Source organism: Bison bison, unplaced genomic scaffold (genome assembly GCF_000754665.1).
Source record: "Bison bison bison isolate TAMUID 2011002044 unplaced genomic scaffold, Bison_UMD1.0 scf7180017864289, whole genome shotgun sequence".
Lineage (NCBI taxonomy): Eukaryota > Metazoa > Chordata > Mammalia > Artiodactyla > Bovidae > Bison > Bison bison.
The window spans coordinates 1,463,088-1,490,963 of NW_011494861.1; the positions used below are offsets into that span (position 1 = coordinate 1,463,088).

Sequence of the window (27,876 nt, forward strand, 5' to 3'; positions counted from 1 at the left end):
CTAAAGGGATGGAGCGAACAAACATGAGAATTGTGATCCTCAGCTGGAGGATCAGATAAAAGTTTCTCTATTCTATTAAAAGTCTTGTCAACTTTAAAGGAGACAGCTTCCATGTCAAGGAAGAATGCATGCAAATTTTTTAAAAAAACAAAAAGCAAACTATACTTGGAAGAGAGTCTTTCACTAATAAACCCTCCAACACTTAAACAAAGCACTGACTCCATGGGAGTCAAGGTAAACAGCTAAGTAATACCATCTCAGTTTTTCCTTCTGTAACATGACTCTCTACATCAGCACTGTCCAGAACAGTAGCCACTAGTCATACATGACCACTCGTATGCACCAAAATTAAAAAAACAAAGAATTCAGTTTCTTTGTCACACACTCACCACATTTCTTAGTAATGTACTCTCCAGTGCTCAGCAGCCATGTGCGGCTAGTGCCTCCACACTGGACAGTACAAGACAGAGCATTTCTATTACCACAGAGGGTTCAATGGTTTCCCAATATTCAAGAGTAAAAAATGCTTTGAGAGCCCAGAAGTTATATAGGAAAGGAAGGATGCACTGCTAACACTTCAAATCTGAGACATAATTAAATCAAGTTTGTCTTAATCTTTTGCGACATCTTTTGAGGCACATAGGCATAGGGACATCTTCCCTTGGTGCTCCCCACCTCTAGAATCTAAGCAAGCTTGTGCGTGTAAAGTGTTAAAGCACCAATCTAGACTAGTTGTGTGTGCTCAGTTGTGACCAACTCTTTGTGACTGCATGGATTATTGCCTGCCAAGCTCCTCTGTCCATGAGATTTCCCAGGGAAGAATACTGGAGTGGGTTACCATTTCCTTCTCCAGGGGATCTTCCCAACCCAGGGATCAAACCTGTGTCTCCTGCATTGCAGAGATTCTTTACCACTGAGTCACCTGGGAAGCCCTCTAAGCTAGCTTAGGGATTTCTAATTATCATAACCACCAAGTGCATTTTATATTTTTTGCCTCAAATGTGGACACCTCAGTCATAATCCTAATTCCAACCCAGACTTCCCCTTTATATCTGGACAAGTCACTTAACCCCTCAGCTTCAATTTCAAGGAGAACAATGCTTCTTACCCTCTTAGGGTTTGCAGGTTTCAATGAACGCGTGGGAAATGGAGGATGAAAAGCATTCTAAGTGTTCCTATTATTTCCATGAAAAATAAGGATTCAAGCCAAACTGATACTTTCCTGACACAGGTGAGTCTGAAACTGAACAGCCTCAGACCTCAAAGGGGCAGTGTTTAGGTAGCTCCTTGGATCCCTAGGAGAATAGGTCTGTGATGATATCAATCTAGCATTCAGAGAATGGATACCTGACCCAATGGCAAATGAGAAAACCAGCACTTGCAGACAGACCAAAATGTAGGGCCAGCTTATCCCTCCAAGCCTGAAGTCGTTGGCCCGTGGTTTAAATTCTCCCCCTCCCCAAAACATAACCCACCAATGTTATAGATCAGCCCTGGGCGGTTTCCTTGCTGGATGACTCTGAGAGCTCGGACGCCACTACCACCATCCAGGGAGAAGCCCTGACACCAGCCTGGCATGCCTTCAGGGTGAATCCCCCTTCCGATTCTCATCGTGCAGCTGTGGGGCAGAAAAGCAAAGACGTATATAGACATTCATCCGTAAGCAAATCTTTTCTACCTGTTCTAATCAGGAAGCCTTGCTGTGGCTGTCGGCCAAAATTAGAACTCTAACACTGACTCTTCCTCATTCTCATATTATTCCCAAACACAGAGAGGCAATTAATCAGTGGTTAAAACTCAATCTGAGAGGTAGTCACAGTTCAACAACGTGTGACATGTATTGACCTCCACAACTAGACATTTTAGGGGAAAACATCGATTCTGGGAGCATAAGGCATGAGGAAAATGCTACAATATCTGAAAAAACAAAGATTCAAAGCAAACTGATACTTTCCTGACTCCGTTGTTTCAAGGGTTCATGAAATACCCTGAACATATGAGAAAAGTACGTACAGAAGATGCAGCTAATGGTACATTCATTCAAGGGCCTGGTGCTATTATAATAGCAAAGCACCATGCAGTTGGCCAGCATCCTGTCATGGATCCTGGAAACATAATTCCCAGATGTGTGTTCCAGCTCGGCCACTAACAAGCTACGTAACTTTGGGCAGATAACTCTCCCTGGGCCTCAGTTTCCTCATCTTCCTCAGTTTCCTCATTCCTTTGCTGTGCTGCCTAATCCACTGAAATGTTGGGAGAATCAAATGAGATCATCTATGTGGAAAGGCTTTGGAAACTGTGAATTTGACGGACAAAACTATGTTTTGAATTTCAAGTCCTGGATCTAAAACTGTCAAAATCCATTCAGGGAAACCGTGAGCCTGGGCCTGCTGACTATGTCAAGCAGCTGTTTTATGTCTCCTACTGGCCAGAACCCTGGTCAGTCCTTTCCTGACTCCAGCCCAACCTCTAGGTAGATAGATGCATCTATATCCACTGGAGTGGCCCTCCTCTAAGTTTGCAGCATCCTTCTATGGATAATGGGGTATGGCATTTTAGCAGTGTCAGATTCACCTACATATTTTTGGATTAAGGCTAAATATCAGAAGACCACTGTAAAAGCAGAATGTCAAATCCAAGAAAAAATAAATAAAGTGAATTAATGCCGTGTCTGACTCTTTGTGACCCACTGGACTTTAGCCCACCAGGCTCCTCCATGGAGTTTCCCAGGCAAGAATACTGGAGTGGGTTGTCATTTCCTTAATGCCCTACCATACATTAAGACAGACATGTCCGCTAATCCTAACAATTGTTGCTTTTTCCTGTGTTTAAACAGGTAACGAGTGCTTTGAGATCTTGAAATGGCACACTTTATTTCAACAGAAAGAGATGGATTTCAGAATCTAATACAAGATGGCCTGAATTGGATTAATGGGGTGCAGGCTCTCTACCAACAGGCCAACCTGTCTTCCCTCTGAAGCCAGCTCCTCTGCTTGCGCTGAGTGCTTCCAGGGGAGAGAAACCGAGCAGAAAAGAGACCATGTGGGTCTCTCACCATCAGCAGTTATGAATAGAACCACTTCAGTACATGAAAAATAAAACTGGCTTTCATTATACACCAAAACCAAATGGTTTATTTTCCATATCGAATAACACAGAAATTAGATCCGAAAAAAATCCCATTAAGTCATGGTGCTGTCCCCCTGCCAAGTCAGGATGGTTATCTACAGTCTATTTCTACTTACACGGATATAGTATAGCCTTTGCTAATTTTTCCCTTCTCTGGGAGCTTATTTCCCCTTCCCATAAATAACTGTACTCACAGGTTTGGCTGCTCTTTGTCAGCATAGCAGAATAAGAGAGGGCTCAGGCTCCGGGCCAGCTCGTGTTCTTCAAACTGGCCTGCGGCATCTGTCTTTGCATTGTCCTGTCTGAAGATCAGTGGTAGCCCTTTAGGAAGGAGGGGAAATGTTTATATCAATCCCACCCAGTGTATCCAAGACAGATGCAAATAATAAAAGGAAAAAATATCATCAAGGGGGAAGAAAGTGATGACTGAATTTATTCAGTGGACTCAGTCATTGTCCAAAAGGCCAGTCTTGACCATGATTAAAGCACTTCTATGGAGTGGGAAAGGTTCAGCAGCTTACACTGTTGAGGTAATCTGTTTGCATTGGCTCCATTTAGTGCATGGAGCAAATAAATCTGAATTCCCATGACCGACTCCAAAGGCCGACTAGAGCAGCCTCTGTACATACCAGTTTTGTTAATCAACCAATACGGAGCTGAAATGAAGATCTTCAAAGATCCTTCTGCTCGACACACAATCCGGATGGTGAGGTTCAGCTGCCGCCGATTGGTGTCATAGAGCCTCATTCTTACCATATAGTTTTGGGTTCCGGGTGGAATGAGCAATTCTTTGCAGAGTGGAAAATTCTCCAGGGACACCCCTAAAGAAAGATAAAACTACTGTCTTTCTGAGTTTCACTTTATAGTTTGTCAAAATAGCCCATAGCCAAACTAATTTGATTTCTCTTGGAACAGTCAGTAACTACAGTATTCAACTGGCAGAAACCTTATTAGAATGGCCATCTCCCTTTAGCTGGGGTGAGAATAAATATGGTCTAGAAGTCACACTAGAGAGTCTGAACCGTGTAATAATTAGAAGAATCAAAGTCATCAGTCACAGCTCTGGTTATTCAAGAGTTGACTATACAGGCCCTCAGCTGGGTGTCTGAAACCCAATAAACACCAAGTATAGGGTAAGAGTTAAGGTTTACTGCAGCCTCACTGCCTGGCTTCAAATTCCCAGTCTGTCCTCACAGCTGTGTGACATGGGACAAGCTATTTAACTTCACTGTGTCCATCTGCCAAAAGGGATAACAACAGTATCTACTTCAAGAGCTTCTTATTAAAAGTGATGCTCCCTGTAAACAATGAGAGTGAAGACAAGGAGTGCTCAAAGAGCACACAGTGATGGAGGGTGGGAGGGCATTTCCATTCTATACAGGGGCTCAGTAAACATTTGTTGAAGAAACATTTAAATATCAGAGCAAAGACCTATTTTTTTTTTTTAAACAGACAAGTAGGGTTGCAGTATTTTTTCTTTTCGAGATTAAGCTCAAGGATTTACGTATTCAAAAATGTAAGCTTTTCCCTGTGGGACACGCTGCTGAAGTTCAATGAGTTTCAGGTTCCTCATCAGTAAAATGGGGGCCACAGCTGTCTCTCTGCCTGAGACATCCATTGTTGTGAAGATCAAATGAGATGACAGAATGAAATCACTTACAAAACTGTAAAAAAGGTAAATATCTACATCCTTATTATTTCAACATGTCTACAGCAGCCTTAAAGAAACATTCTTTCTGTCTCAAATCTGGAAGGACCCTCTTGCTACAAGAGCTACAGATTATCATAGTGACTCTCTTCACTTCATTCATCCCTACAACTGAAAATGACGATGTATTAACTATTCCAAACCTCAATGTCTTCATCAGTAAAATGGGACTCATAACTACTGCTGTAAGGATTACACGAGAACATGTGTGTCAAAGTATTTGACATACTGTCTGGGGTACCGAGAGTGCTTGGAAAATGTTTTCCCCTTTCCTGAAAGAGGAGAGAGAGAAGATTTTATTCATTCTACAGCTGGTAAAAAGCAAGGTTTGAAAAGACAAAAAGACTTCCTTTAGTCACATATTAAGTGAGCAACACAAGAAAAAAGGCGATGTTGAGCGCTTGCCCTGAGATCTTTTAGTTTTGTTCAGTTTTTTTGTTTCAATGATTTTCTATGTTAGAAGTTTTGCTTTTTTAACTGCATAAATCCTCTGAGCTGGCGCATTTTTTTCCTTTTGACGTGGATCATTGTTTAAAGTCTTTATTGAATTTGTTATAATATTTTCCTGTTTTATGTTTTGGATTTTTGGTCTGGAAGCACGTGGGATCTTAACTCTTCGACCGGGGATCAAACTCACACCCGCTGCATTGGAACGTGAAGTGTTAACCACTGGACCACCAGGGAAGTCCCTGAGCCAACTCACTGCAGTATTATATGTGCTACGGTTTCCCCAAAATGTATGCCAAATAGTCATAAGATATCCACTGACACTTTCACAGAATAATTACAAATAATTATTTGACTAAACCCTTACCCAGTTCAATGTTCTGGGAGGTATCAGCTGTGTGGAGAGCCACCTCCTTGCCAGGTTTCAGTGTCCCATTAATGGGCATTCCTTTAACATAAAAATCAAGTTCACAAGGGAGCAAGTTGCAGATGACCACTGTCGGCAGGAGGTATATGGTATGCCCAGGCTGTCTGAAAATCTGTTTTGCACTGTCAGAAAATATGTTGGAGGGCATGTAATCTGGGTAATTCTCCTTCTTTATGGCCACACAAAACCTGTGATGACAAAATGGTGTAAAAATCATCAGCTTGAATGAAGAACTTGAATTTTTTCTCCTTAGATGAGTCTGAGACAGGATAACATTCAAAGGGTTCAATAATTTGGTAAGATATTTGCAATTTTCAATCCAAACACATTTACTAAGGCATAATCAAATCACAGTAAAACACATGGATTTTACATGTTCAGTTTGATGAATTCTGACAATTATACACACCCCTATAAGCATCACCCCAAACCAATTACAGAACATTTCTCTCATCCCAGAAAGTCCCCTCATATCCCTTTCCAATCAATAACCTCCACCATCATTCAAGCAACCAATTTCTGATAGTCATCATTATAAATTAGCTGTGTCTGTTCTTGAATAGCATAAATAGAATGATACAGGATGTATTTAGTCTTTGTGTCTGGGTTTCTTTTTTTTTGCATTAAGTTTTAACAAGATTCAGCCATGTTGTTGTATGTGTCCATATTTGGTTCATATGCCATTTTTTTAAAAAACTCATTCTAGTGATAACCGACTGGGTTGTATCTGCCGATCAATTTAGTGAGAATGGAAATCCTAACAATCCAATTCATGAACCTGATTGTTTTCCACTTAGTTAATAGGTTTTCATTAATTTTGTTGCTGTTTAGTCACTAAATCATGTCTGACTCTTTTGCGACCCCATGGACTGAGGCCTACCAGGCTCCTCTAGCCATGGGATTTTTTTCAGGCAAGAATACTGGAGTGGGTTGCCATTTCCTTCTCCAAGGGATCTTGCTGATCCAGGGATCAAACCCACATCTCCTGCACGGGCAGGCAGATTCTTTACTATCCCTCAGCAAAGCTTTGTAATTCTTAGGGTAAAAGACTGGTATATCATTCCCTAGACTGATTCCTAAATAATAAAAATTTTTGGTGCTACTGTAAACGGTGTTCTTAAAATCACATTTTCCATTTGTTCACGGCTAAAGTATAAGCATATAATTGATTTCTATAGGTTGATCTGGAATTCTGAAGTCTTAATAAAATTATTAAGTCTCATAAAGGGCTTCCCTGATGGCTCAGATGGTAAAGAATCTGCCTGTAATGCAAAGACCTGGGTTAAAGACCTGGGTTCAATCCCTGAATGGGGAAGATCCCATAAAGAAGGGAACGGCAACCCACTCCAGTATTCTTGCCTAGAGAATCCGATGGACAGAGGAGCCTGGCGAGCTATATAGTCCATAGGGTCACAAAGAGTCGGACATGACTAAGCAGTTAACACACACATGCTTAAAAAAAAAAAAATTTATCAATTTTGAATGTTAAACTTATTATATTACTGGGATAAACTTCACTCCCTGGATTCTATTGGGGAGTATCCTGTTAAGAATTTTTGCATCTCTTCATGGTGGAATACTAGTTTTCTTTTTTTCTTTCTTTAATAATAACTATATCACTTTTGGTATCAGGAATATTGGCCTCTTAAAATGAGTCAAAACTATTCCCTCCTCCCCTTCTTTCTGAAAGAGTCTGCAAAGAGCTTATATGACTTCTTCCCTAAATGTCTGTAGAATTCACTAGTGAAGTTTTATGGTCCTAAATGTTCTTTGTGTGAAGCCTCTGTATTACAAATTAAATTTCTTTAATAGATACTGGGTTATTTGAGTTTCCTATTTCTTCTTTGTGTTAGTTTTGGCGATCTGTATCTTTCAAGAAATTTATCCTTCCAGTGTGGAATTTACTTACATAAAATTGTTTATAACAAATCTTTTAATATCTGTAGGGTCTACAGCAGTTCTCCTTTTTCTCTACTCCTTATACGGGCAATTTGTGTTTTCTTGCCTCACAACATGATTGGTCTTATTAGAGGTTTATCAAGCTTGTGAATCTTCAAAAAGCCAATTTTGACACTGTTGATTTTTCCTATTGTTTATTTTCTACTTTGTTGATTTTCATACTTCTTTTCTTTTCCTATTTCTCTGTGTGTAGTTTGCTCTTCTGCATTAAGGAAGAAGTTTAGAGCAGTGATTTTACGTCTTCCTGACTTCCTAATGTGAGCATTAAAAGCTACACATTTCCCTTTAGGACTGCCTTTGCTGCATCCCCCATATTTTAATATGTCTGGTTTTCATTAGTATTTATTTAAAAATATTATTTTCTTTGTGATGTCTTTTGAACCCACAGGTTATTTAGAAATGTACTGCTTAATTTGCAAATATTTGGGGTTTTGTAAGCACCTTATTGTCACTGGCATCTAACTTAATAACTATCATAATAATGAAATACATTGTGAGGGGTTTCAATTCTTTAATATTTGTTAATCTTTGTTTTATGGCACAGGAGATGGTCACCTCTGATGAATGTCCGCAGATACTTGAAATAAAAATGCAATTGGAATTGATGGTTAAAGTGTTTCATAAATGCCAATTGTGACAAGCTGCCTAACAGTGCTGTTCAAAACCATTTATATCTTTATTGTTTTTTGTGTTATAAATCACCAAAAGAGACGTAGTCTGTTAACAACTGGCAAATCTGGATAAAGGGTATACTGGCATTCTCTATCTTCTTCTTGTTCTCCTTTATCTTCACTAAGCAAATGCCTGTCTTTGCTATAAAGGAAACTAAAGCTGACCATCTCTCATTTAAACAAGTTTAAAGTCTAAGTTTGGAAAGATCTCACAATAGCAATCCAGTATTTTTTCTATCATTGAATCTAGTATCATATTACTTGTACTCTTCAGAAGAGGAAATGAGGAGTCTACATGATAATTTTGTCAAAGTCCCCAAGAAAAGTCAGTATTAGGTGCACCTTTACCCACATTCCTTTGAAATGTGTCATTTGAAAAATTCCCACCTCTAGGATTTTGCTCCCCAATGTAGGGATGAGAACTTGTCATTGTTTTTTCTTCCCTCTCCAGATATCTTCTCTTTTTAAAGTAAATAAATAAATACACACATACACACACATATATATACATACACTTATTATATATCTATTATCTACATCAGGTCTTAGTTGAGACACTCAGGCTTAGTCGCTCTGAGGCATGTGGGTTCTTAGTTCCTGGACCAGGGATCAAACCTGCATCCCCTGCATTGCAAGGTGGACTCAACCACTGGACCAGCTCAGGGTACAAGGAGGCAGTGTCAGAACTCACTGGACCACAAGGAAGTCCCTTTACATGTCTTCTCTTTAAGCTGATGCAGACAGACCACTTTCTAATCGCATATGTGTGAGTACTGGGTTTGTGGTTGTTTCTCCCATGAATATTAGGTGGTAAGTAACAGCCACTCTCCTGCCCAGGGTTAACTCTTGAATTCTTATGAACTTTAACACTTAAGGAGTAAGAACTTTAGGGTTTTCAATAAGCACAACTGAATCACTAAGAGTCCTCAGAGAAAGCATAAAGGGAAAAAAAATGGCAAAATCTACATGGCATTGCTGCACCATGCTTACCTGAAGAACCGGCTTTTCTCCGTGTCCATAGAGTGGCATTCTCGTTTGCTGCTACTAACTTCAGCAATCTTCACTACATTGGTCCAGTGAATAGGAGCTTTACAGAAAAACACACCCAGTCCTTTGGGCCGGGCCTGCAGTCGCCAAGAAGTAAGGTGTAAAGGCACAGCAAAAGAGTCTCCTGGCATGATGGCGGGAAGGACCACAGGCTCTGCCACAGAAACACATGTTAGCACTCAGGCATGTCTCCCACCCTGAAGTCCAGCTCAGGGTACAAGGAGGCAGTGTCAGAACTCACTGTCTGGAGCTGACGGGCTGTCCAGTCTCAGTTCCATCGGCGTCTCAAGTCTGTTCTTCACAATGAGGGCTGATCGGACCGTGATCACCTTCCGAGCACTGCCTTCCATTGTTACCGCAAAGACAACCCGGACAGGTGGGAGTGAAGAGAACTATGGAAAAGAGAAAAATTATAAAAAAGTGTGGCTTTTAAAAATCACGCAAAGTATAACAACACCGGTCAGAAGGCCTACATAAAGCGTCTTACTATGACTATATATCTTCAGTGAAATGAGTCATTAAGCTCTAAAACCACTCTGCTTTAATAGGAGTGAATATCCTTTAATACCCACTATTATAACAGCCAGTTCTGAAGAGCTGTTTGTACTGGCATGCCTTTCATAGGAAGAATAACGTTTTTTCCTAAATGTGATGAAATTTACTCAATATACCCATACATTGTTTGTTGACATGCCTATAAAAAGCCAACATTTGGATTTCAAAGAACTTTAAAAAAAAAACTTCTTCACGATGATAACTGTCTAAGTTCTGCTCAATAATTACTCTTTTTTTAACAGGACACCAAGGTTCATAAAACTCAAGATACTAGCTATTCACTCACTCAGTCATGTCTGACTCTTTGCGACCCCATGGACTACAGCATGCCAGGCCTCCCTGTCCTTCACTAAAACCCGGGATTTGCATCATTGAGTCAATGATGCCATCCAAGATACTAGAGGAAACTGATTTATTTCTGGTCTTATAGGTGCAGCCACTGTTTCCTATTTGTGTTCATGTGTCTATGCACACATTTAACACACACTTTGTGCTGCTACCATGTGCCAAGAATTTACGGCTTTTTGGTTTTTTTTTTAAATATAAAATTTCACATTAGGTAAAACAGAAGGTTTTTAAAACTATTACTCTGAGTACTCAGAATATATTGATACTGCTTTTTTTTAACTGGAGAAACAAATGACACGCCATCTAAGCTTTCCATACTGCTAGTTTTTCATTAAAACAAATAGTATGTGAAAACCAACCTAATAAACAACCAAAGGAAAAGATCCATGTTTTAAACCAAAACTTCCAGGTAGTTCCAAAGCAAAGGAAGAGTACAGATAAACATAACCTCATGTTTACTGCAGCACTATTTACAATAGCCAGGACATGGAAGCAACCTAGATGTTAGTTGACAGAGGGATAGATAAAGAAGCTGGAGTACATATATATATAATGCAATACTGCTGCTGCTGCTGCTACTGCTACGTCACTTCAGTCGTGTCCGACTCTGTGCGACCCCATAGACGGCGGCCCACCAGGCTCCCCCGTCCCTGGGATTCTCCAGGCAAGAACACTGGAGTGGGTTGCCATTTCCTTCTCCAATGCATGAAAGGGAAAAGTAAAAGTGAAGTCACTCAGTCATGTCCGACTCTTCGCGACCCCATGGTCTGCAGCCTACCAGGCTCCTCCGTCCATGGGATTTTCCAGGCAAGAGTACTGGAATGGGGTGCCATTGCCTTCTCCAATGCAATACTACTCAGCCATTAAAAGGATTGCATTTGAGTCAGTTTTAGTGAGGTGGATGAACCTAGAGTCTGTTATACAGAGTAAGGTAGGTCAGAAAGAGAAAAACAAACAACACATATTATGGAATCTAGAACCTAATATGATGAACCTATTTGCAGGGCAGGAATAGAGACTCAGACATAGAGAACAGACTTAAAGACACAGCGAGGGCAGGAGAGGGTGGGACAAATTGAGAGAGTAGCACTGAAACATGTACATTGCCGTGTATAAAATACACAGCTAATGGGAAGGAGCTATGTAACACAGGGAGTTCAACCCGGTGTCTGTGATGACCTAGAGGGGTGGGATGGGATGAGGGTTGGGAAGGAGGTTCAAGAGGGAGGGGACATACATATACCTATGGCTGATTCATGTTGAGACATGGCAGAAACCAACACAATATTGTAAAGCAATTATTCTCCAATTAAAAATAAATAAATTTTTTAAATTAAAAACGAAAAAATTTTTAAGGTGGAGTACAGCCTCCTAGAGTGTTATCAGAAGGACACAATCATCATGAAAGCCTCCGCTGACCCAGCCCAGCAAAGCCCCGGGAGAACGAGGGCCCAGTAACACCTGTCTTAAATCTCGATCTTGTTGTCTCTATGCTTATCTGAAATTTCACATTTTGAAACGTACTATCCTCAAGGAGAAGAAATTATAAGCAAAAACCACAAGACAGCCTTTTAATGTCATCCTGTGGTGATGTTTCAAAAATCAAATAGGGGAGGGAATCTTACTATTTTTCATTCTGAATTACTTTCATGTTGACCTTTGGGGGAAAACCTGTAAAATACATATAGCTGTACAAAGGTTAATTTATATTTAATTTAGAAAAAGAGACCTTGGACCAAAACATTTGCCCTTTTTTTTTCTCCTTCCCTATAATATTCAGTCTCATATACCAAGTTAGGTGAACACATTTCCTTGCAAGTTCTTTTAAAAGGAAGGAAATCATTAACAGAAAATGAAAAAGATAAATTCCAACCACAGAGTCCAGTGGTCATCAGGAGCTATGTGTGCACTCAGTAAACACAGTGACCAGAAAAATCATACTCACATAAACTTGGGGATGGATAATATTTGTCCTGCTGCTCGGGCTGCCGATCTAAGAAAGATCCCCAAAGTCAAAGAATCAGTACAGAGCTAAGGCACAGGCACTGTTAAATTCAACAACAACTTCAGTTGTTTGCAAGGGCGATGTTTATACATACTCTTAGGTAAAGTACGGTCTACTATGAAGAAAAAGCATCTTGGAAGATATGGGAAAAGCAATATTCATTTTACAATCATTCAATATATACAAAATTCTCCAGGATGCATCAAGACAATAGAAAGGTGTCTCTGGGGGAAATTAGTCCTTTTGTTCCTGGATGTGAACTTGGGCAGAAAAAAAGTCATCTTGAAAGAAAGCTTCTTTTTCTAAGAAACCTGGGGCACGAGACAGACCATGAAAACATCAGTGTCTTCCAAGAACATATTTCATGAAGCAAGAGAGCATGAGGAAAGCTCCCACATCTCCGTCAATCTGTGCTTTCCTAGTCACCACTGGCTACTCAGCAAGGAACATGATTACCCCTCGAAGTGTGACTGTCTGGCAAGAGCACCCATGGCAGTTGTATCAGCTGGGATGGCAGCCCCCACCTGCACATTCTGGCCAGATAAAATGGAGTTGCACAGGTAGGGTAATATGTGTTGATGCCAATTTTAGGTCCTGTTTTTCTACTAAAACTAACCACTGGCTGGCTTATCTATATGGTGATTATCAAAGCCTATGACTGACCCAAAATATTCTTCCCAGCACTAGGAAAAATGAAGAACGAGAAAATTTCATTTACAATGGATAGCCAACAAGGACCCACTGTACAGCACAGGGAACTCTGCTCAGTGTTATATGACAGCCTCGATAGGAGGGGAGTTTGGGGGAGAATGGACATGTATGGCTGAGTCATTCTGCTGTCACCTAAAACTATTACAATATTGTCAATCAGGCTATACTCCAATATAAAATAAAAAGTTAAAAAAAGAAAGAAAATTTCACTAGAGCAAGGCTACTACAGGCCTGTCTGACTGCCTGGCTTTGAGGGTGTGTGGCCAAGGCACAACCCTGCCACTGAACACCCTTGCCACAGCCACACACCGTAGAGGATGAGGAATTCTTATCTGGTGCAGCGTATCGGAAAAAGGTCCCGACTTTGTCCACAGACACTGGGCTCACTTGCTCCCAGCCATTCACTCTCACTTGCAGTTGATGGATCCGGAGGTCATGGGTGTGTCTGTCAGGCAGAACACGGAAAAAGACATTAAGCACAATCCTATCAAGGGAGGAGTAGAAGCAAAGCCTGAAATTGGATTTACTGCATAATGACATAAAAACCCAGCTGGCCAAACTTTTTGGTGATTACCTAATGCAAGGGAAATCAAGAGGATATTTTTAACTGTGTCTTATGCTTAAAACAAAACTGCAAGATGTACAGAGCTTGAGTAAGAGTGGCAGCTGCCCTCCCTCTGTACAAACCAGGTGAACTAGCTAGGGTCTGTCTTCCACCCACCCCTATACCTCAACCTTCGTGAAATGATAACATCAGCTAAAATTGGGACAGTGGGGTAGTGAAAATGCTGCGCTAGCAATGTAATCACATAACCACACTCTTGGAAATGCCTAAAACGACATTTTCTCCTTGGTTCTTTTGTGGAATCTCCAGCTTCTCTCAGAACCACACTCAGTCACTGGGCTCCAGTCCTAGAAACTTACAGACAGGGTAATGAGACACAGAGCCCGCAGGGTTTTAGGGCTAAAGTGCTCTGCTGAAACTGCAGTAGAAGGCAGTGGGCAGAACAGGAGGAACGGGAGGAAATTGCACATTTAATTCTATTTTAGATTCTGCCTAATTCAAGCCAGAAGCCTGAAATGAGGAATTGGACTTGAGGCTGACAGGAAGGGAAGAGGGGAGGGAGGCAGGGAGTGGGGGACAGGATGCCAAAGGGGGAAACGCCAGAGAAGGCATTTTTCAATGAATTCAAGCAGAAAGGTGGGACTTAAAATGAGTTACAAAACATGGAAACGGAAATGACAAAAAAGCCAAACCGCTCCTACAACAGAGGCAGTGCTTATTAAGAAATACAGTGAATGGTTCTATAATTAGCTTCTCCAGGAACTCTGTGGAACAGAAAAATGCTCACCACTCTTCCCTGGAAATTCTAACATGGTTTCCAGGTACATGTGCCCAGTGCAGTGATTTTTTTTATAAACTGTTTTTTTCCTAAAAATCACTGGAGGCACCCAAGTTCAGAACTCTTGCCACTAGGGAATAATGTGCACAGGCACAGAGCTATATGGAAGGAAGAAGTGTTTGAGCATACAAAGAATCAACGCACCAAGAACACACGTGACCACAGAAGGCTGAAGCCAACCTCTTAAGTTTTAGATGATGAGGCTCAAACGCTAAAATCTTAACTATTCAGTATCCACCAGACAGCCCTTCTACTTAAAAATGTTGGCAAGTAAAAGAACATTTTATTACACATTTTACACCCTCTCAGTTACCAGGCACAATGTTCTTTTGCATTTATTCCCGGCCTTCAACTGGTGGTTTTGAGTGCATCAGTAAGTGGTCTCCTTAAGTGAGTTATTCTTAGAATGAGAGTATCTTATGCAGCTTTCCTGGGGGTCCACTGGTTAAGAATCCATCTTCCAACACAGGGGATGCAGGTTTGATCTCTGGTCAGGGAACTAAGATCCCATATGCTGTGGAGCAACTAAACCCATAAGCCTCAACTACTGAGCCCACACACTCAAGAGCCTGAGCCTCGCAACTAGAGAGTCCGTGCACCATAATGGAAGATCGGAAGATCCCACATAACACAGTGAGGATCCCTCGTGCCACAGCTAAGGTTTGACACAGCCAAATAAATAAATATTAAGAAAAAAAAGAATGAAACCATCTTATCAGCTTTGCTTCCTGAAACCATCTGCTTGCTGAAAGGGCACATGTGTAGCTTAAAACTCACTGTGCTTTGATAATGTTTTTCATAAGACCATGTCACCACTCCATCATGAAAACCAGCTAGGATGCAATGAACTGGAGAGCTATGATCTGTCTATGCTTCAACCAAAGTAGTTACATGGAACATACCAGTTACCACCTCACCTGTCAAATATAGGGATAACTGATGGAAAGAAACGTATTCCCAAATAGTCTTTGTATTTTTTTAAAAAGGAAACACTGGTTTTCTAAATGCCTTTTAAAAATAAAACAGTAAAGTCATTAACAAAGGAAAGTGAAGAGGCAAAACACTAGAGACGATTATTTATATATATATATATTCCCCCCCCTTTTTTAAGGCAAAAAGAAAACCACATTTTACCTGTGTCTTAGCTTTCCTCTTGCTTCAAATTCAAAGGGAATCTCTTCACCCGTCAGGACTTCTCGCCACTCGCTAACGTTGTGAGCATCATCAAGAAGCGTTCCGTTCCCTTCCGGAACCACCCCTGGACTCCCGCTGTGAGACAGTGCAGCCCTGGAACCAAAGCAGACAGTATCAGCTGGTCCCTCTTTCTCTCCACCCCTCTCTCACCCAGAACTCAGGGCTGGAAACAGGAACCCTCTCAGGAGGCAATTCGCAGCAATAAGGCCATATAACCTGGCTGCAAAAGAGGACCTTAAAGGTCAGTAACTCAAGTTAACTTCATGATCAATCACAACATTTGAAACTTTACAAATAGCTAGAAAGCAATCACTGCAGAAGCACCTGCTGCCAGCAGTAGAGTCTGGTACCCAAGGAGTTATGTAAGCTAGTTGTGACTTTTAACTGTAGTATTAGAAAACCTGAATGAATTTCTTGGCCAACCCAATATTTAAGTGACTAAAAAAACTGACTAAAAAAAAAAAAGTTTCTTCTAGAGCACTACCATACTTGGTGGAGGCAAGAGAAATACGTTCTCAAATCAACTGATTCTGGTCCTCATTTCATATACTTCACTACTAAATTGGGAAGATCAGTCTGCATTTGGAGAGTTGAGCCAAGGTCTAAATCCGCAGAAAGTTGTTAGAGAGCCTTCTCACTTGGCTTAGGTGAACTCATTTGTTCTCCCAACTCCACCCAGTTCCACCTGGTCTCAAGTGTGCTGCAGGTTTGGAAGATAATTCGGGGTGGAGGTGAGGGATATGAGAAGTATTTTCAAGCAGTTTTGGAAGAAAAATGGGCAAACCATTTGATTTCATAATAGCATACAGCTTTTCTTAAAGAGGGAAGTAGAATGAAGACCGAGGAGAAAGGATGGAGTGACTTTTCTTTCATATCCTTAAACTACTCAACTTTTACTTTAAAAACAATGGATGCCCAGGCATCAAGATCACAGTTTGGATATTTCAGACTCAAAATCTACTTCTCTGACTACAGACTATACGTAGAACCAGAACCTCCATCATTAGCCTCAGCAAGACATCATGTTATTGATTCAAATGCAATGGATCCCAAGAGCCTCACAGAGGGCCCGGCTTGCTCTGCTGGGTTGGTACACAGGAGCCTGTGGTGAGAGAGATGGCACCAGGTGACAGACCCCGTGTTCCTTACCTGGTGGGCGTGGTGGTCAGGGTGGCAAACCACAGAGTGCAGCCTGTATGATTCCTCAGAGCAAAAGGGACAAACGGCTGCCGGCGCTTGGGGGCTTTCATCTCTGCTGTGAGCAAACAGAAGGCCGTCAGCGCACGCCCTGACCTGTGTGGCAGAGACCCTCCCGGAACCTGGAGGCAGTGCCCACCATGGCCTCTTGCGCAAAGAGGCTGATAGTGGAGAGAAAAAAGAACGAAGCACCACAACTGTGCTGACAGGCCAAGCAGGGCATCTCCATGTACTCTGCCGCCTACTGTGAGATGACTCCGTCCCCCACAACTGACTGTGATGGTTGACAACTCTCGCCTCACAATTCTCCCGTGATTCTTATGGGCCTTAACTCTCGCCTCACAATTCTCCCGTGATTCTACCACGGCTGGCATCAAGACAGACAGACATGAACCTCTACTGCTTCCAAGAAAGCCATTCTAAATGGATAACCTGAACTGCAGCAAGACAGAACACGTGTTACTTGTATCACTTTGTCCAAAACACTTGTACTTTCAGGAAGCTCTCTTTTACATAACAATTACCCTTGAGTCATACTAAGCACATTTATAAAAAAAATGAAAACATCCTTTCCTGTTCTCTTACATATGCAGTTGTGGGTTTTCCTCCCTGGAAATTCAAAAAGATACTATCCCAAAGCTATTTAAATGAAGTTTTTAGCTCATTTTTCTTGCACAGATATCCTCACCATCTGTATAAGGCAGGTTCTATGGAGATGCCAAGAGGAACACAAAATATGGTTTCCTTCACAAAGCAGCTTGTAATCGGGGAAACTGGAGAGAAACACTGATCCATATGAAACGGATCCATATGATCCAGTTCTAGGGGGAGCTGGACCTGACGATGAACACTGGAAACAGACTGAGGAAGGCTCTCTGGTGCCCCTGCAGCCTGCTGCGCACTCCTGGGAGCAGAGAGGCCCTGGCTCCTACCAGGGCCTGTGCTTCCTCTACTGGCCACACAAAGAGAGAGCGAGGTGGGAGCAGGAACTACAAAGGCAGCACCAGCCTAGGGCTGGGAGCCTCCAGGCTGACGTGCTCAACAACACACACCCGGCTGACAAAAACGGGCGAGGCCCAGTCTTACTCTGTGTCTGGCTTTAAAGCACAAAGACAGCCCTCGGAAGACCAGGATCCAAGTGGTCTGCAGCTGTGGAGAAAATGACAGCTGGAGGTGCCTGCAGTTGCCGGCTGAGAAGACTACAGCAAAATTCAATTCATCTTCTAGGACCGTGTGTTTCCTGCCAGCAAAATCAAGAAGGCCAACCCCATCAAAGCCTGCTTCTCCCACCTCTCAGGTACGGCACAGGGGCAGTATGGTTAAGTCAGTGTCACATCTTCTAAAAAGTAACCACTGTTTCCTTTTCCCTTTGTAGCTTCTTAAGTTTTCAGAAGTTAGTGCTCTACACACGCCACAACAAGCCATTTCAGGTTAAGACAAGTTCTGTTTTGGTAAGAACAATGGCTCAGGGGAGTCTAAGTAAGTAAGTAGGCTCCAGCGTGTTCCCACAACTTAGTGGTTAGCTTTTTAGAGACACCCCAAATGCATCTAAATATAATCTCCACCTAGAATATGCTCATTTCTCATCCCAATGGCCTCATTTAGTTCCCAAGGCTTGATTTAAAAAAAAAAAATCAGTGTTCAACAAGTTGAAAATTAAGGAGTAGCTGTGAGGCTGCTGACAAGAGCAGAGGGGGAGTAAAAAATTTAAGAGCTGTCAGCAGGGTAAACAGTACTCACTGTGGCACCTTGAAAGGAGCCTCCCCCTCCTTGAGCCAGAAAGCAGCTTTACTGAAGGAGATAAAGGGCCCAGGAGGAAAAGCAGCCAGATGTGCTTTCATATCCCACTGTGAGCCAGACGCTAAGTTTCCATTTGCAAATTAGATTTAAAAAGAACAGGTGGCAAGTAGCTTTGATCACACTGTAACATGGAATAAAGTGCTAGGAACCCATATAAAGGTATTCATGAGTATATGGCTGTGAAATTAAATAGCCTAGGTAGGCACACTGCTAAGGTCCCCAAGCTGATTGTGCGGATTGCACATACCCACAGGGACTTCAACAGCCTGCCTCACTGAAGATAAAAATACGTGGAGGGGCTCACAAGTCTAAACTCACAGGGGAAGGAGCGGACATCTTCCATACTAGAGTCCAGCTCAGCTATGTACCTGCCTTGGGCATAGCGCCAGAGGACAAAAGCCCCAAGCTCACCAAAGAGAACAGGATTCCCTGGTGGCCTCAGAAACCTCCTTTGGTGACCAGACCTAATTGGTTCATAGGCTAAAAGAACCCCAAGCTCCTCACATCCACATTTAGCTTAAATAGCTCCAGCTGAGGAAATGTCTGCCCGGTGGACCCGATCCCCAGGGAAATGTGACCATTATACACAGTGCGGGTTCTTATGCTCTGTAAGGAGCTCAGCCTATCAGAAAGGTCCTGGCTTGTAAATCATGCGAAATAAAGTCCCAGGCCTCTCATGTGAATGGAGGCAAATTACTTAGTCTCTCTGAGCTCTTGTCCCCATGGACTACACAGGAATAATGCTCTGCTTAGCCCAAAAGATGAAATAACAGATAAAGAAAAACTAAGAAGTATAAATTCATGCAACAATGAAGAATCAAGCCTGGGCTTTGGGAGCCCTCCTCACGAACATCAATCCTAGCAAAACCTTTCAGAAAAAAAACATAGTACTGCCCTCATTTATTAATATCCCTGTTCTGAACTCCTAGTAGAGGAAGCTCAGAAGGTATATTTTTACAAAATACACTATGACCCAGGATCTGGTGGTGGTAGCCAAGGACAAACATAAATCGTTCACATTAAACTGCACTCCTTCACACAAAAGAAGAACTGAACATTTTGGGATTCTAATTCCTTGAAGTTTATGATGTCTTCCTCTCATATTCACTTACCAGTCAAATTCTCAAGAACCCTTAAAGGATCAGAGATAGAAACAAAAAACATTCTTTTTTCTACCTCCTAAGAACCTCAATTCATTTCTAAGGAAATTAAGATTTGTGTCTAAGCAATCATTTACTGGAAATTTTTTTCTGAGCTCCATTCCTGATCATCATAGCTCCTACTCCACACCGCCCTTTGCATTACCATGAGAATAAACATTCACAGTGTAGTCTATAAACAAAGACTTGCTGCAGGGCTTGATGGAGGACGGTTTTCTTGATTTTCAGTATAGACATCACCTCTAACTGACACTGGATGCTTCTGCGTCATACACTGTGGAGTTGATTTCATTTCCACTAAAGGTTAAAAAGCAGATGCAAGAGACAGAATAAGAATCAGCACGTCACTTCCTTCTAATACAAGACGGCACTTTGTCCATTAGTTGGAAATGATCTTTCCTGTTATTAAAACAAAGTACTCATAACTGGGTATACCCCCATTTGGCTCCCGTGTTCACAGAAAATAAGATGTACAAGGCAGTTCTTAAAACAGGAAAATAAAGCAAGCCCTCGCTTGGCTGTACTGTACCTCTAGCATAGATCTGGTGCTCTAGGTTAGTCAGACTGGCTGTACTCCTAGTTCTAAGGTAGACAAGGGGGAGGCCTGGTAGACAGGAGAGACAAAGTTAGAGGGTGAGAATCAATATAGCGTAAAAGAAGATTCGTCTCTGAAACATTAGCGCAAACAGTGTACATTACAAGCACAGCAAGCATCATGCACTTATTGGCTCATTCCTTTGGTGATCACTAGGCGCTCATGAGGTACTTGATGAGGTGAGCCAGACAGCTTTAATGCTGGCTTTTACTGTGGAGCCTGTGTCAACAGAGCATGCTCCTTTTTTTCTCTGTTGGGAAAAGAAAATGTACTCACATTTACTGGAACAGAATGACCAGCCTTTTGAGGATTTTTAATTTAAAGCATGCTTGTTCTCACATGGCATAGAAAAGTTACCAAGAACAAGCAGTACAGATTTTAGTGGGAGCTGCTCCGCTCCAATTGGAAACGGCGGTAGCAGTAGAATGCTAGCCCCCAACGGGTCTCAAAAATTCAAGGGGAATAATCAGCCTGTGTTCCAAGCCTACAGTCTCAGCTGAGGAGTTACCTCATGGTCTTATTTACATTACATGTTAACCATGGACATTTCCAGAACATTTTTTTTTATATTTCCATAAAGGGTCCCTGATTACAAAACTAATGAATTAAGATGCCATGCCATCCAGGTTTACCTACGGAATCTCAGCCCTTACTGAACAAAGCCAATGATAATATCAAAAAAGAGGCCGTTATTTTCTTTCCCAGCCAAAGAAACAGTTAAGAAATCAGCAGCTCCCTTAGGCTGAACTTCATACTAAGAACCTCTAGTTCAAGGGCTTATTTTGAAGCTGGCCTGAATAAAATGCACAAATCTGGGGGGGATCATTACTAAATATTCCAGAGTAAGAGCTGAAGGTTTGTGATTGGTTCAACAAGATCCAAACCGACTGACCTTGGAAACAAATGCCCAACAATTACTTTAGCAGGCCTAGTAGAAGAATGCAATCCCACTTGCTATTCTATCATCCAAGAAGTCTAAATAAGAAGAGAGTGTGGAAATTTAGGTATGTTCACTCATGCCTAATTAAAAAGATATATTAAAACTTTATAAGCCTAAGTAACCACAAAAATCCATAAGTAAATAAAAATCTAGCTTTAATTTAGCACAGGCATTTACCATACATACGGTAGCTTATTAACTATAAAGAAAGAGGAGATGTTAAAATAAAAGGGGGAGAGGTGGCAGAGGGACAAAAGAAAGTCCTTCACAAAATCGTAAAGATTCAGCCTTCTTAGTGTTTGCACTGAGTCTGGATTTAAAATCCCTCTGCATGAATAATGTTTTTAGAAACACACTCTTTAGGACACATTACATATTACAAAGATTATTTAGAGCCTTCTGGGTAGACGAAGGCTCCGTTACATTCTCTCAACACACAAATGGGGAAGGTCAGAGGAGGAGCTAGAATTGAAACTGATGATATCTGAGAAGCCCTGGCTTCCAAGCAATGGCCTTGAGACTCAGAAGCAACAGCCTGGGAACACACAGAGCAAACAGAGCTGACGTGGCCTTGTTCCTCCTTCAAGAAGTACAAGGCAGATAGAAAATCCATTTATACACCCTGAGGAGAGACGAACCAGTTCAAATACTTCGTACACTAAGAAAATCCATCTTCCCGTGACACGTTTGCAGACCAGATGGAATAGTTAAGTATTCATGAGCCATGTTAAGTCCGGCCAAGACTCCCCAAAGAAACCACACTGAAAGAGCTGGGCTGAGTTGAATTTGGATGACAATGGCTTGTGGAACAACTAAGGACCATGCCGTTGGCCATCACAACCTCCCCAGCTCTGAGGAAATCAGAGCTCCATGGTAAAGCGTTAAATAAGGAAAGAAAACACTGTTAACAGAGAACACACTGACTTCTCTATCTTTCAGAGGCTGGGCATTCAATTCTCTTCTCCTTTATAGTACAGGCCCCCCCGTGAAACAATTGCTTCCACATGGGAGCCCGCCCTCCCTCTCTTCAAGAATATATCCAAACTCTCTAATCTTTAGATTCAGACACCTGAAAAGATGTTCTTCAAAATCCAGTCAATTAAACTGTTCTGCTGAGCAAACCACAAATTGACCAATGGCCACCCCAGTGCATTTCCAGGTGCCCCAGTTTATGCGCCACGTGACCGGAATTGAGGAACAGCACACAGCAGGTCCTTTTCCTCCCACAATGGTGGAATGAGAGCTGAGAGGAAAAGTTCAGCGTGTCATGCCAGAAAGAAAAAGAAAAATGTCCCTTCCACAGAATAAAACAGTTGTAGAAGGCAGTCGGAATTTCCTGTAGGTTTTTCCATAGAAAATGATGGTTCTATTTGAATTTCTCACTGAAACATGGCTGTGTAGGTCAAAGATGATTTAGTCAGACATGTGTAGAGAAAAACCTTACTTTGTCCAAAGCATGGAGGATCCACTGACGAGCCCATCCAGTCTTCAGATGGGGTGGGGTCTACTTCCTTGTCCTGTTTACAGTAATCTGCCATCCATGATTCCTTGGTACTTATGTATTGGTCTAGGAAAAATTCCCCAAAGATATTGAGAACACAAACAGTAAAGATTGAGAGTTCAAGTCACATCAATTCAATTCAGCAAAACAAGCTTTTATCGAATGCCTGGCTAAATGTGGAGCCCTATGCTAGACTCTGAGAAAACTGGTTCCCTGAAGAACCTCATGCTCCACTGGAAGAAATGAACGTTAGCAAAACAACCATCACCACAAAACTATCCCACAATGTGAAAGGAGCTAAAAGAAAGATACAAACAAAATGCTATGGGAGCATGTAACAGGGGAAGGTTTATTCTGCGTTGGCAGAAGTGGAGGAGCACACGGCCAAGTGCATGGCAATCACCAGAGACGTGAGGACCTTTGTTCTGGGTCTTGAAGCAGGTAGGGTTACCAACAGGACTAGACAGGATATTCTAGGCAGAAAGAACAGCACATGTAAAGACTTTAAGATATGAAAGCACACGTCACACTTAGGGAACACAGAATACTGCGGTGTGACTCTGGTACAACATGCTGGGGTACAGGGGATATAGCAAAGAAGCCTAGGCAAGAGAACAACTTGCTTTGTGAAGAGCATGGCATGCCATGCTAAGGGGCAGGGTTTGGAGGCAGAAAGACCAGCTAGGAGGCCACCAAACTCAGGAGACTGAAATCCAGCGGACAGTTCTCCACAAGTGGCTTTACTTTTTCAACAGGATAATTATAACAGGAAGAGCAGGTTAACAAAATTATTACACACCACACTTGGATAAAGACCTTCTTTACTAATTAAAATATCACACTTTTTTAAACAAGGATGTTTAGTTCCTGGTTTTCAGTTCTAGTATTTGGCTACAGAAATTATATTTCTTTAAACACTAAGAGGTCACAGCAATGTTTCTGGGTTTCAGCACAGTTTTAGAAATAAGGAATTAAAGGTTAAAAAAATACAACAGCTTTACCAATGACAAGAATGCTTTTTAGAGGACATTTTTTTTTTTTTAAACTTTACAACATTGTGTTAGTTTTGCCAAATACTGAAATGAATCCACCAGAGGTATACATGTGTTCCCTATCCTGAGCCCTCCTCCCTCCTCCCTCCCCATACCATCCCTCTGGGTCGTCCCAGTGCACCAGCCCCAAGCATCCAGTATCGTGCATCAAACCTGGACTGGCGACTCGTTTCATACATGATATTATACAGGCTTCAATGCCATTCTCCCAAATCTTCCCACCCTCTCCCTCTCCCACAGAGTCCATAAGACTGTTAACATTTTAAATTAAATACTAATAAGAAATATATCAATAGAACTCTTTTTATTTAAGGTAAGCTCTTATTTACCATGGCTTTTCAAAACACTGTCCCAAACTTTATCTAAACTTCCAGATGAACAGATTATATAAGAAATAACAGAGAAGCCAAAATAATAGAGAAGAATCATGAGGTCTATTTACCATTACATTGCTGATATTAATGAAACCTACAAATCTAAAACAGTGTTTTTAAAATTTAGGAATCAATAAACTTCTAGTCTCATTTCACTACACATTCTCTTAACTCTGACATGGAATAAGCCAATGGATATTGTATGAGACTCAACCCAACACATACCCTGAACAAAGTTCACAGATTTGCAGGACAGTCTGCCCTCCATATCTGTGGGCTCTGCAGGCAGATACAGAGGGCCAACCATATTCACTGAACTAGGCCATTTTACACAAGGGACTTGAGCAGCCACAGATGTGGATGGGGCGGGGGAGGTGAGGGGTAGGGAGTGTGGTGCTGGAACCAATCCCTTTGGATACTGAGGCACAACTGTAGCATGTGTTACTATCACTCAGACACTACACTGTTACCAAAAATCAGAGCCTACAGATCAGTAACTCAAACAGTGAGTGTAGGCTTCATGGTGAACAAAGGCACTATCTCACTGTGTGATAATGTTACTATTCTTCTGATACAAGGACAAGTATAGGGACAAGATTCTGACTCACTATATTGAACCCAGGAGTGTACATTTCAGTGTTGTCAAAGACACTTTCAGAGCTCACGCCATTAGCTTGACAACCCGTTTACCCAGTGATTTTTAGAGTTACGTCAACACGATAATTGATGAGAAACAACACAGACAACTGACCTTTCTCTAAAGACAATCAAAATCATACATTTCAAGAATTATTCTGTGAATAGTGTGAGAGAAATGAATTTAAACTCACTTCTAGGACATAATAAACCCCAGGGACCAATCATCACGGGGAGAAAGTTCATCATGGACATGGGTATTTCCCACATGGTCTAAGCTCTTGCTTAAGCACCGAGAACACCAGCATAGGATGCCACTTCTGGAGCAATGGGGTAAGGAGCACCATGAGGCCAAATTAGGGTTTATCAGGAAAGCAGCTGTGAGGAGTAAGCGACGTCTGGTACAGGCCTGAGCAATTGTTAAACCAGAATTAACAGCCTTCCAGACAAGGGACGTATGCACAGAAGGGTACCAGTGTTCGAAAGACAACTTTCCACTCACCAATTAGCACAGAGGTGATGTTGACATCCAAGCGCTGTTTGGCCTTGGCTTCCAGCTTCAGTCGAGGAGGATGGAGACGACTAGCAGCCTGTTGTTGCCAGGATACGGAGCATGGCCAGGGCTCAATAAATGGCTCCCAGCCTAGCAGAACACAGGAAATAAGACATCTGCTCAGCAGATACCAAGAGTTTACAGGGGAACACGGTTCACAAATGCTCAGCAAGGACATACTATGGATAACAGCTTTCTATTTCCAACTTGATTTCACACAGAAGGCACCCTCTCTAGCTTCAGGTTATCCTACAGATGTCTGTGCTGTCTCAAGGACATGGGCAGCACAGCATACATGCACCCCAACCATGGTCTTCCAAAGGTGGGAGGAAGGCAGGCAGGCGGGATGTGCCCTCTTCTATTAAAGAGCAGGCAAGCCCTGTTTTTGATACACTCAAGATGGAAAAAAGTGTCTCAGACTCAGGTTGGGAAAACAGTGTCAGTGTCAGTGGCTGAAGTACTATTAAATTTAACTACCCTCTTACATCAAGAACCATTGGTTGAATAAATAGGTATATTCAGCAGTTCGTTAAGTTTTTCAAAATTTTCATCTTGTGTCATATGTACAAAAGGTATATTTAAACAACATTTATGTATGGTTTAAAGAATAAAATCACTGCAAACGCTCATGTACCCTCTACTCAGCTTATGAAAGAGAACATTACACATGCTTTTGAAGCTCCTGAGTAACACTCCCCACCAAACCTCTCCCACTCAACTCCATTAGTTTGAATTTTTAATCATTCCTGTGTCCTTCTTTGTAGTTTTACCATCCATGTATACATTTCTGAAGAATAAATACATTAGTGTGTCCTGCTAATGTAGGGGATCTTCACATAAATAGAATCCAACTGTGTGTATTCTTTTGCAAGTTTCTATTTTTGATCAAGAACATGTCTTTGAGATCCGCTCACACTGATGCCATATATCAGTGGGACATTATTTTCACCACTGAGTTCCAATCCACTTATGAACACACCACTTTGTTTATCTATTCTACTGCTAAGAGACACTGCACTTGATTCCAGCTTTGCTGCTATCTGGAAGGCCACTACCAGAAGCGGTCTTTTTTCACTTGTTTCCTAGGACACATAGGAGACTCTCAAGGGCACAGATCTAGAAGAAGTATGTTGAAGGGTTGCCAAGTATGCTTGTAGGTCACGTCAAATTGTTTTCAAAAGTGGTTGTCCCAATTTACAATTCTGACCGTAGGAAATGACACTTCTATGGCTCATATCTTCACCATACTTAGGTCTGTCACACTTCCTTTTTGCCCATCTGTTGGATGAGAAAAATGGTATCTTACTGTGGTTTTAAAGATGGCTTTTCAAGGCCAGTTAATTTTTCCCTAAACACAATCCACCGGCCATAGATGAGGTGATTTACTAATACAAATCCAATCTAACATGTAGCTTAACATTGGTACGTTCATCTCCTCACGCCGTTTAGTGCTTAGTGACCTGAATGTGTTCCTGCAACTGTAAAAGTAAGCAATATTTGCTCTGGGAAAATAAATGATTCTCAGAAAAAATAGCTACCATATGCCCTGTAAAACTTTCTCTCAACTAGCAGGGCTGGGACTATTATTCTGAAGTTAAACATTTTGAACAATTAGGAAAAAAGAGTGTTGCCTTTAAGTGAATCCAGAACAGAGAAGGGAGAATGTTAACTAACATATAATATTGAATGTGACACGTACTCTAGAACAATTAGCAGGCAGCAAAACACACTGGAAGCTTAATTTTCCCCTGACTTCAAAGGGAGCAACCGCTCTTCAACACTCCCTGGTTTACTTTGTCCATACCTACAAAGAATCTCTTTAAGGTAAAGAATGTCACAGCTCAAACTGTTCAGCCCTGTTACCGGATTGTTCTTGAATGTCCATCTGTATAGATCCTTACCCTGGTCTTTCCAGTGGAAGGAAAGAAATATGAAAATGACTTGCACTGTATCCAGGTTTATGTCTCTGGAAGAACATCTTGCCCTGAGCAACCACGTTCTACTTTAGGGAATAAATAAGGCAGGTTATAATCATTTACCAGCTTCCCAGGTGGCACTAATGGTAAAGAACCTGCCTGCCAACGCAGGTGACATAAGAGATTCAGGTTTAATTCCTGGGCAGGGAAGATTCCCTGGAGGAGGGCATGGCAATCCACTCCAGTATTCTAGGATTCTAGCCAGAATCCTAAGGACAGAGGCACCCAGCAGGCTACAGTCGATAGCATCACACAGTCAGACACAACTGAAGCAACAGTACGTATGCACGCAAGGCAGGTTATTTGCTGTCACTGACTCAGTGCTCTTCTAATGAGACAAGCCCAGTAGGAAGGGAGGAGGCCTTAAGTTTAGAATGTGTGTGGGCTTAAATCTCGCTTGAAAGTTAGCTACTCTCAGGGCCAGACGAGTGATCCTTCACTACTGAGCAATTTCATGTTCTGAAATGAGCCAAACTCCAGGATCAAAA

The 27,876-nt window shown here is 41.8% G+C and overlaps 1 protein-coding gene across 1 annotated transcript in view; it reads right to left on the bottom strand.

Moving 5' to 3' along the window:
• The window catches only part of VPS13D (vacuolar protein sorting 13 homolog D (S. cerevisiae)), a 274,572-nt gene that overhangs the window by 154,930 nt on the left and 91,766 nt on the right, over positions 1-27,876 (bottom strand). Inside the window, exons 40-52 of the mRNA XM_010850181.1 lie at positions 25,362-25,502; positions 22,741-22,863; positions 20,291-20,365; positions 16,754-16,856; positions 15,545-15,697; positions 13,317-13,452; positions 12,237-12,284; positions 9,630-9,780; positions 9,332-9,542; positions 5,652-5,899; positions 3,759-3,950; positions 3,324-3,450; positions 1,476-1,618 (exon numbers count right to left, since the gene is read on the bottom strand). Of these exons, the coding sequence (XP_010848483.1) occupies positions 1,476-1,618; positions 3,324-3,450; positions 3,759-3,950; positions 5,652-5,899; positions 9,332-9,542; positions 9,630-9,780; positions 12,237-12,284; positions 13,317-13,452; positions 15,545-15,697; positions 16,754-16,856; positions 20,291-20,365; positions 22,741-22,863; positions 25,362-25,502 (1,851 nt within the window). The remainder of the gene's footprint in view (positions 1-1,475; positions 1,619-3,323; positions 3,451-3,758; positions 3,951-5,651; positions 5,900-9,331; positions 9,543-9,629; positions 9,781-12,236; positions 12,285-13,316; positions 13,453-15,544; positions 15,698-16,753; positions 16,857-20,290; positions 20,366-22,740; positions 22,864-25,361; positions 25,503-27,876) is intronic.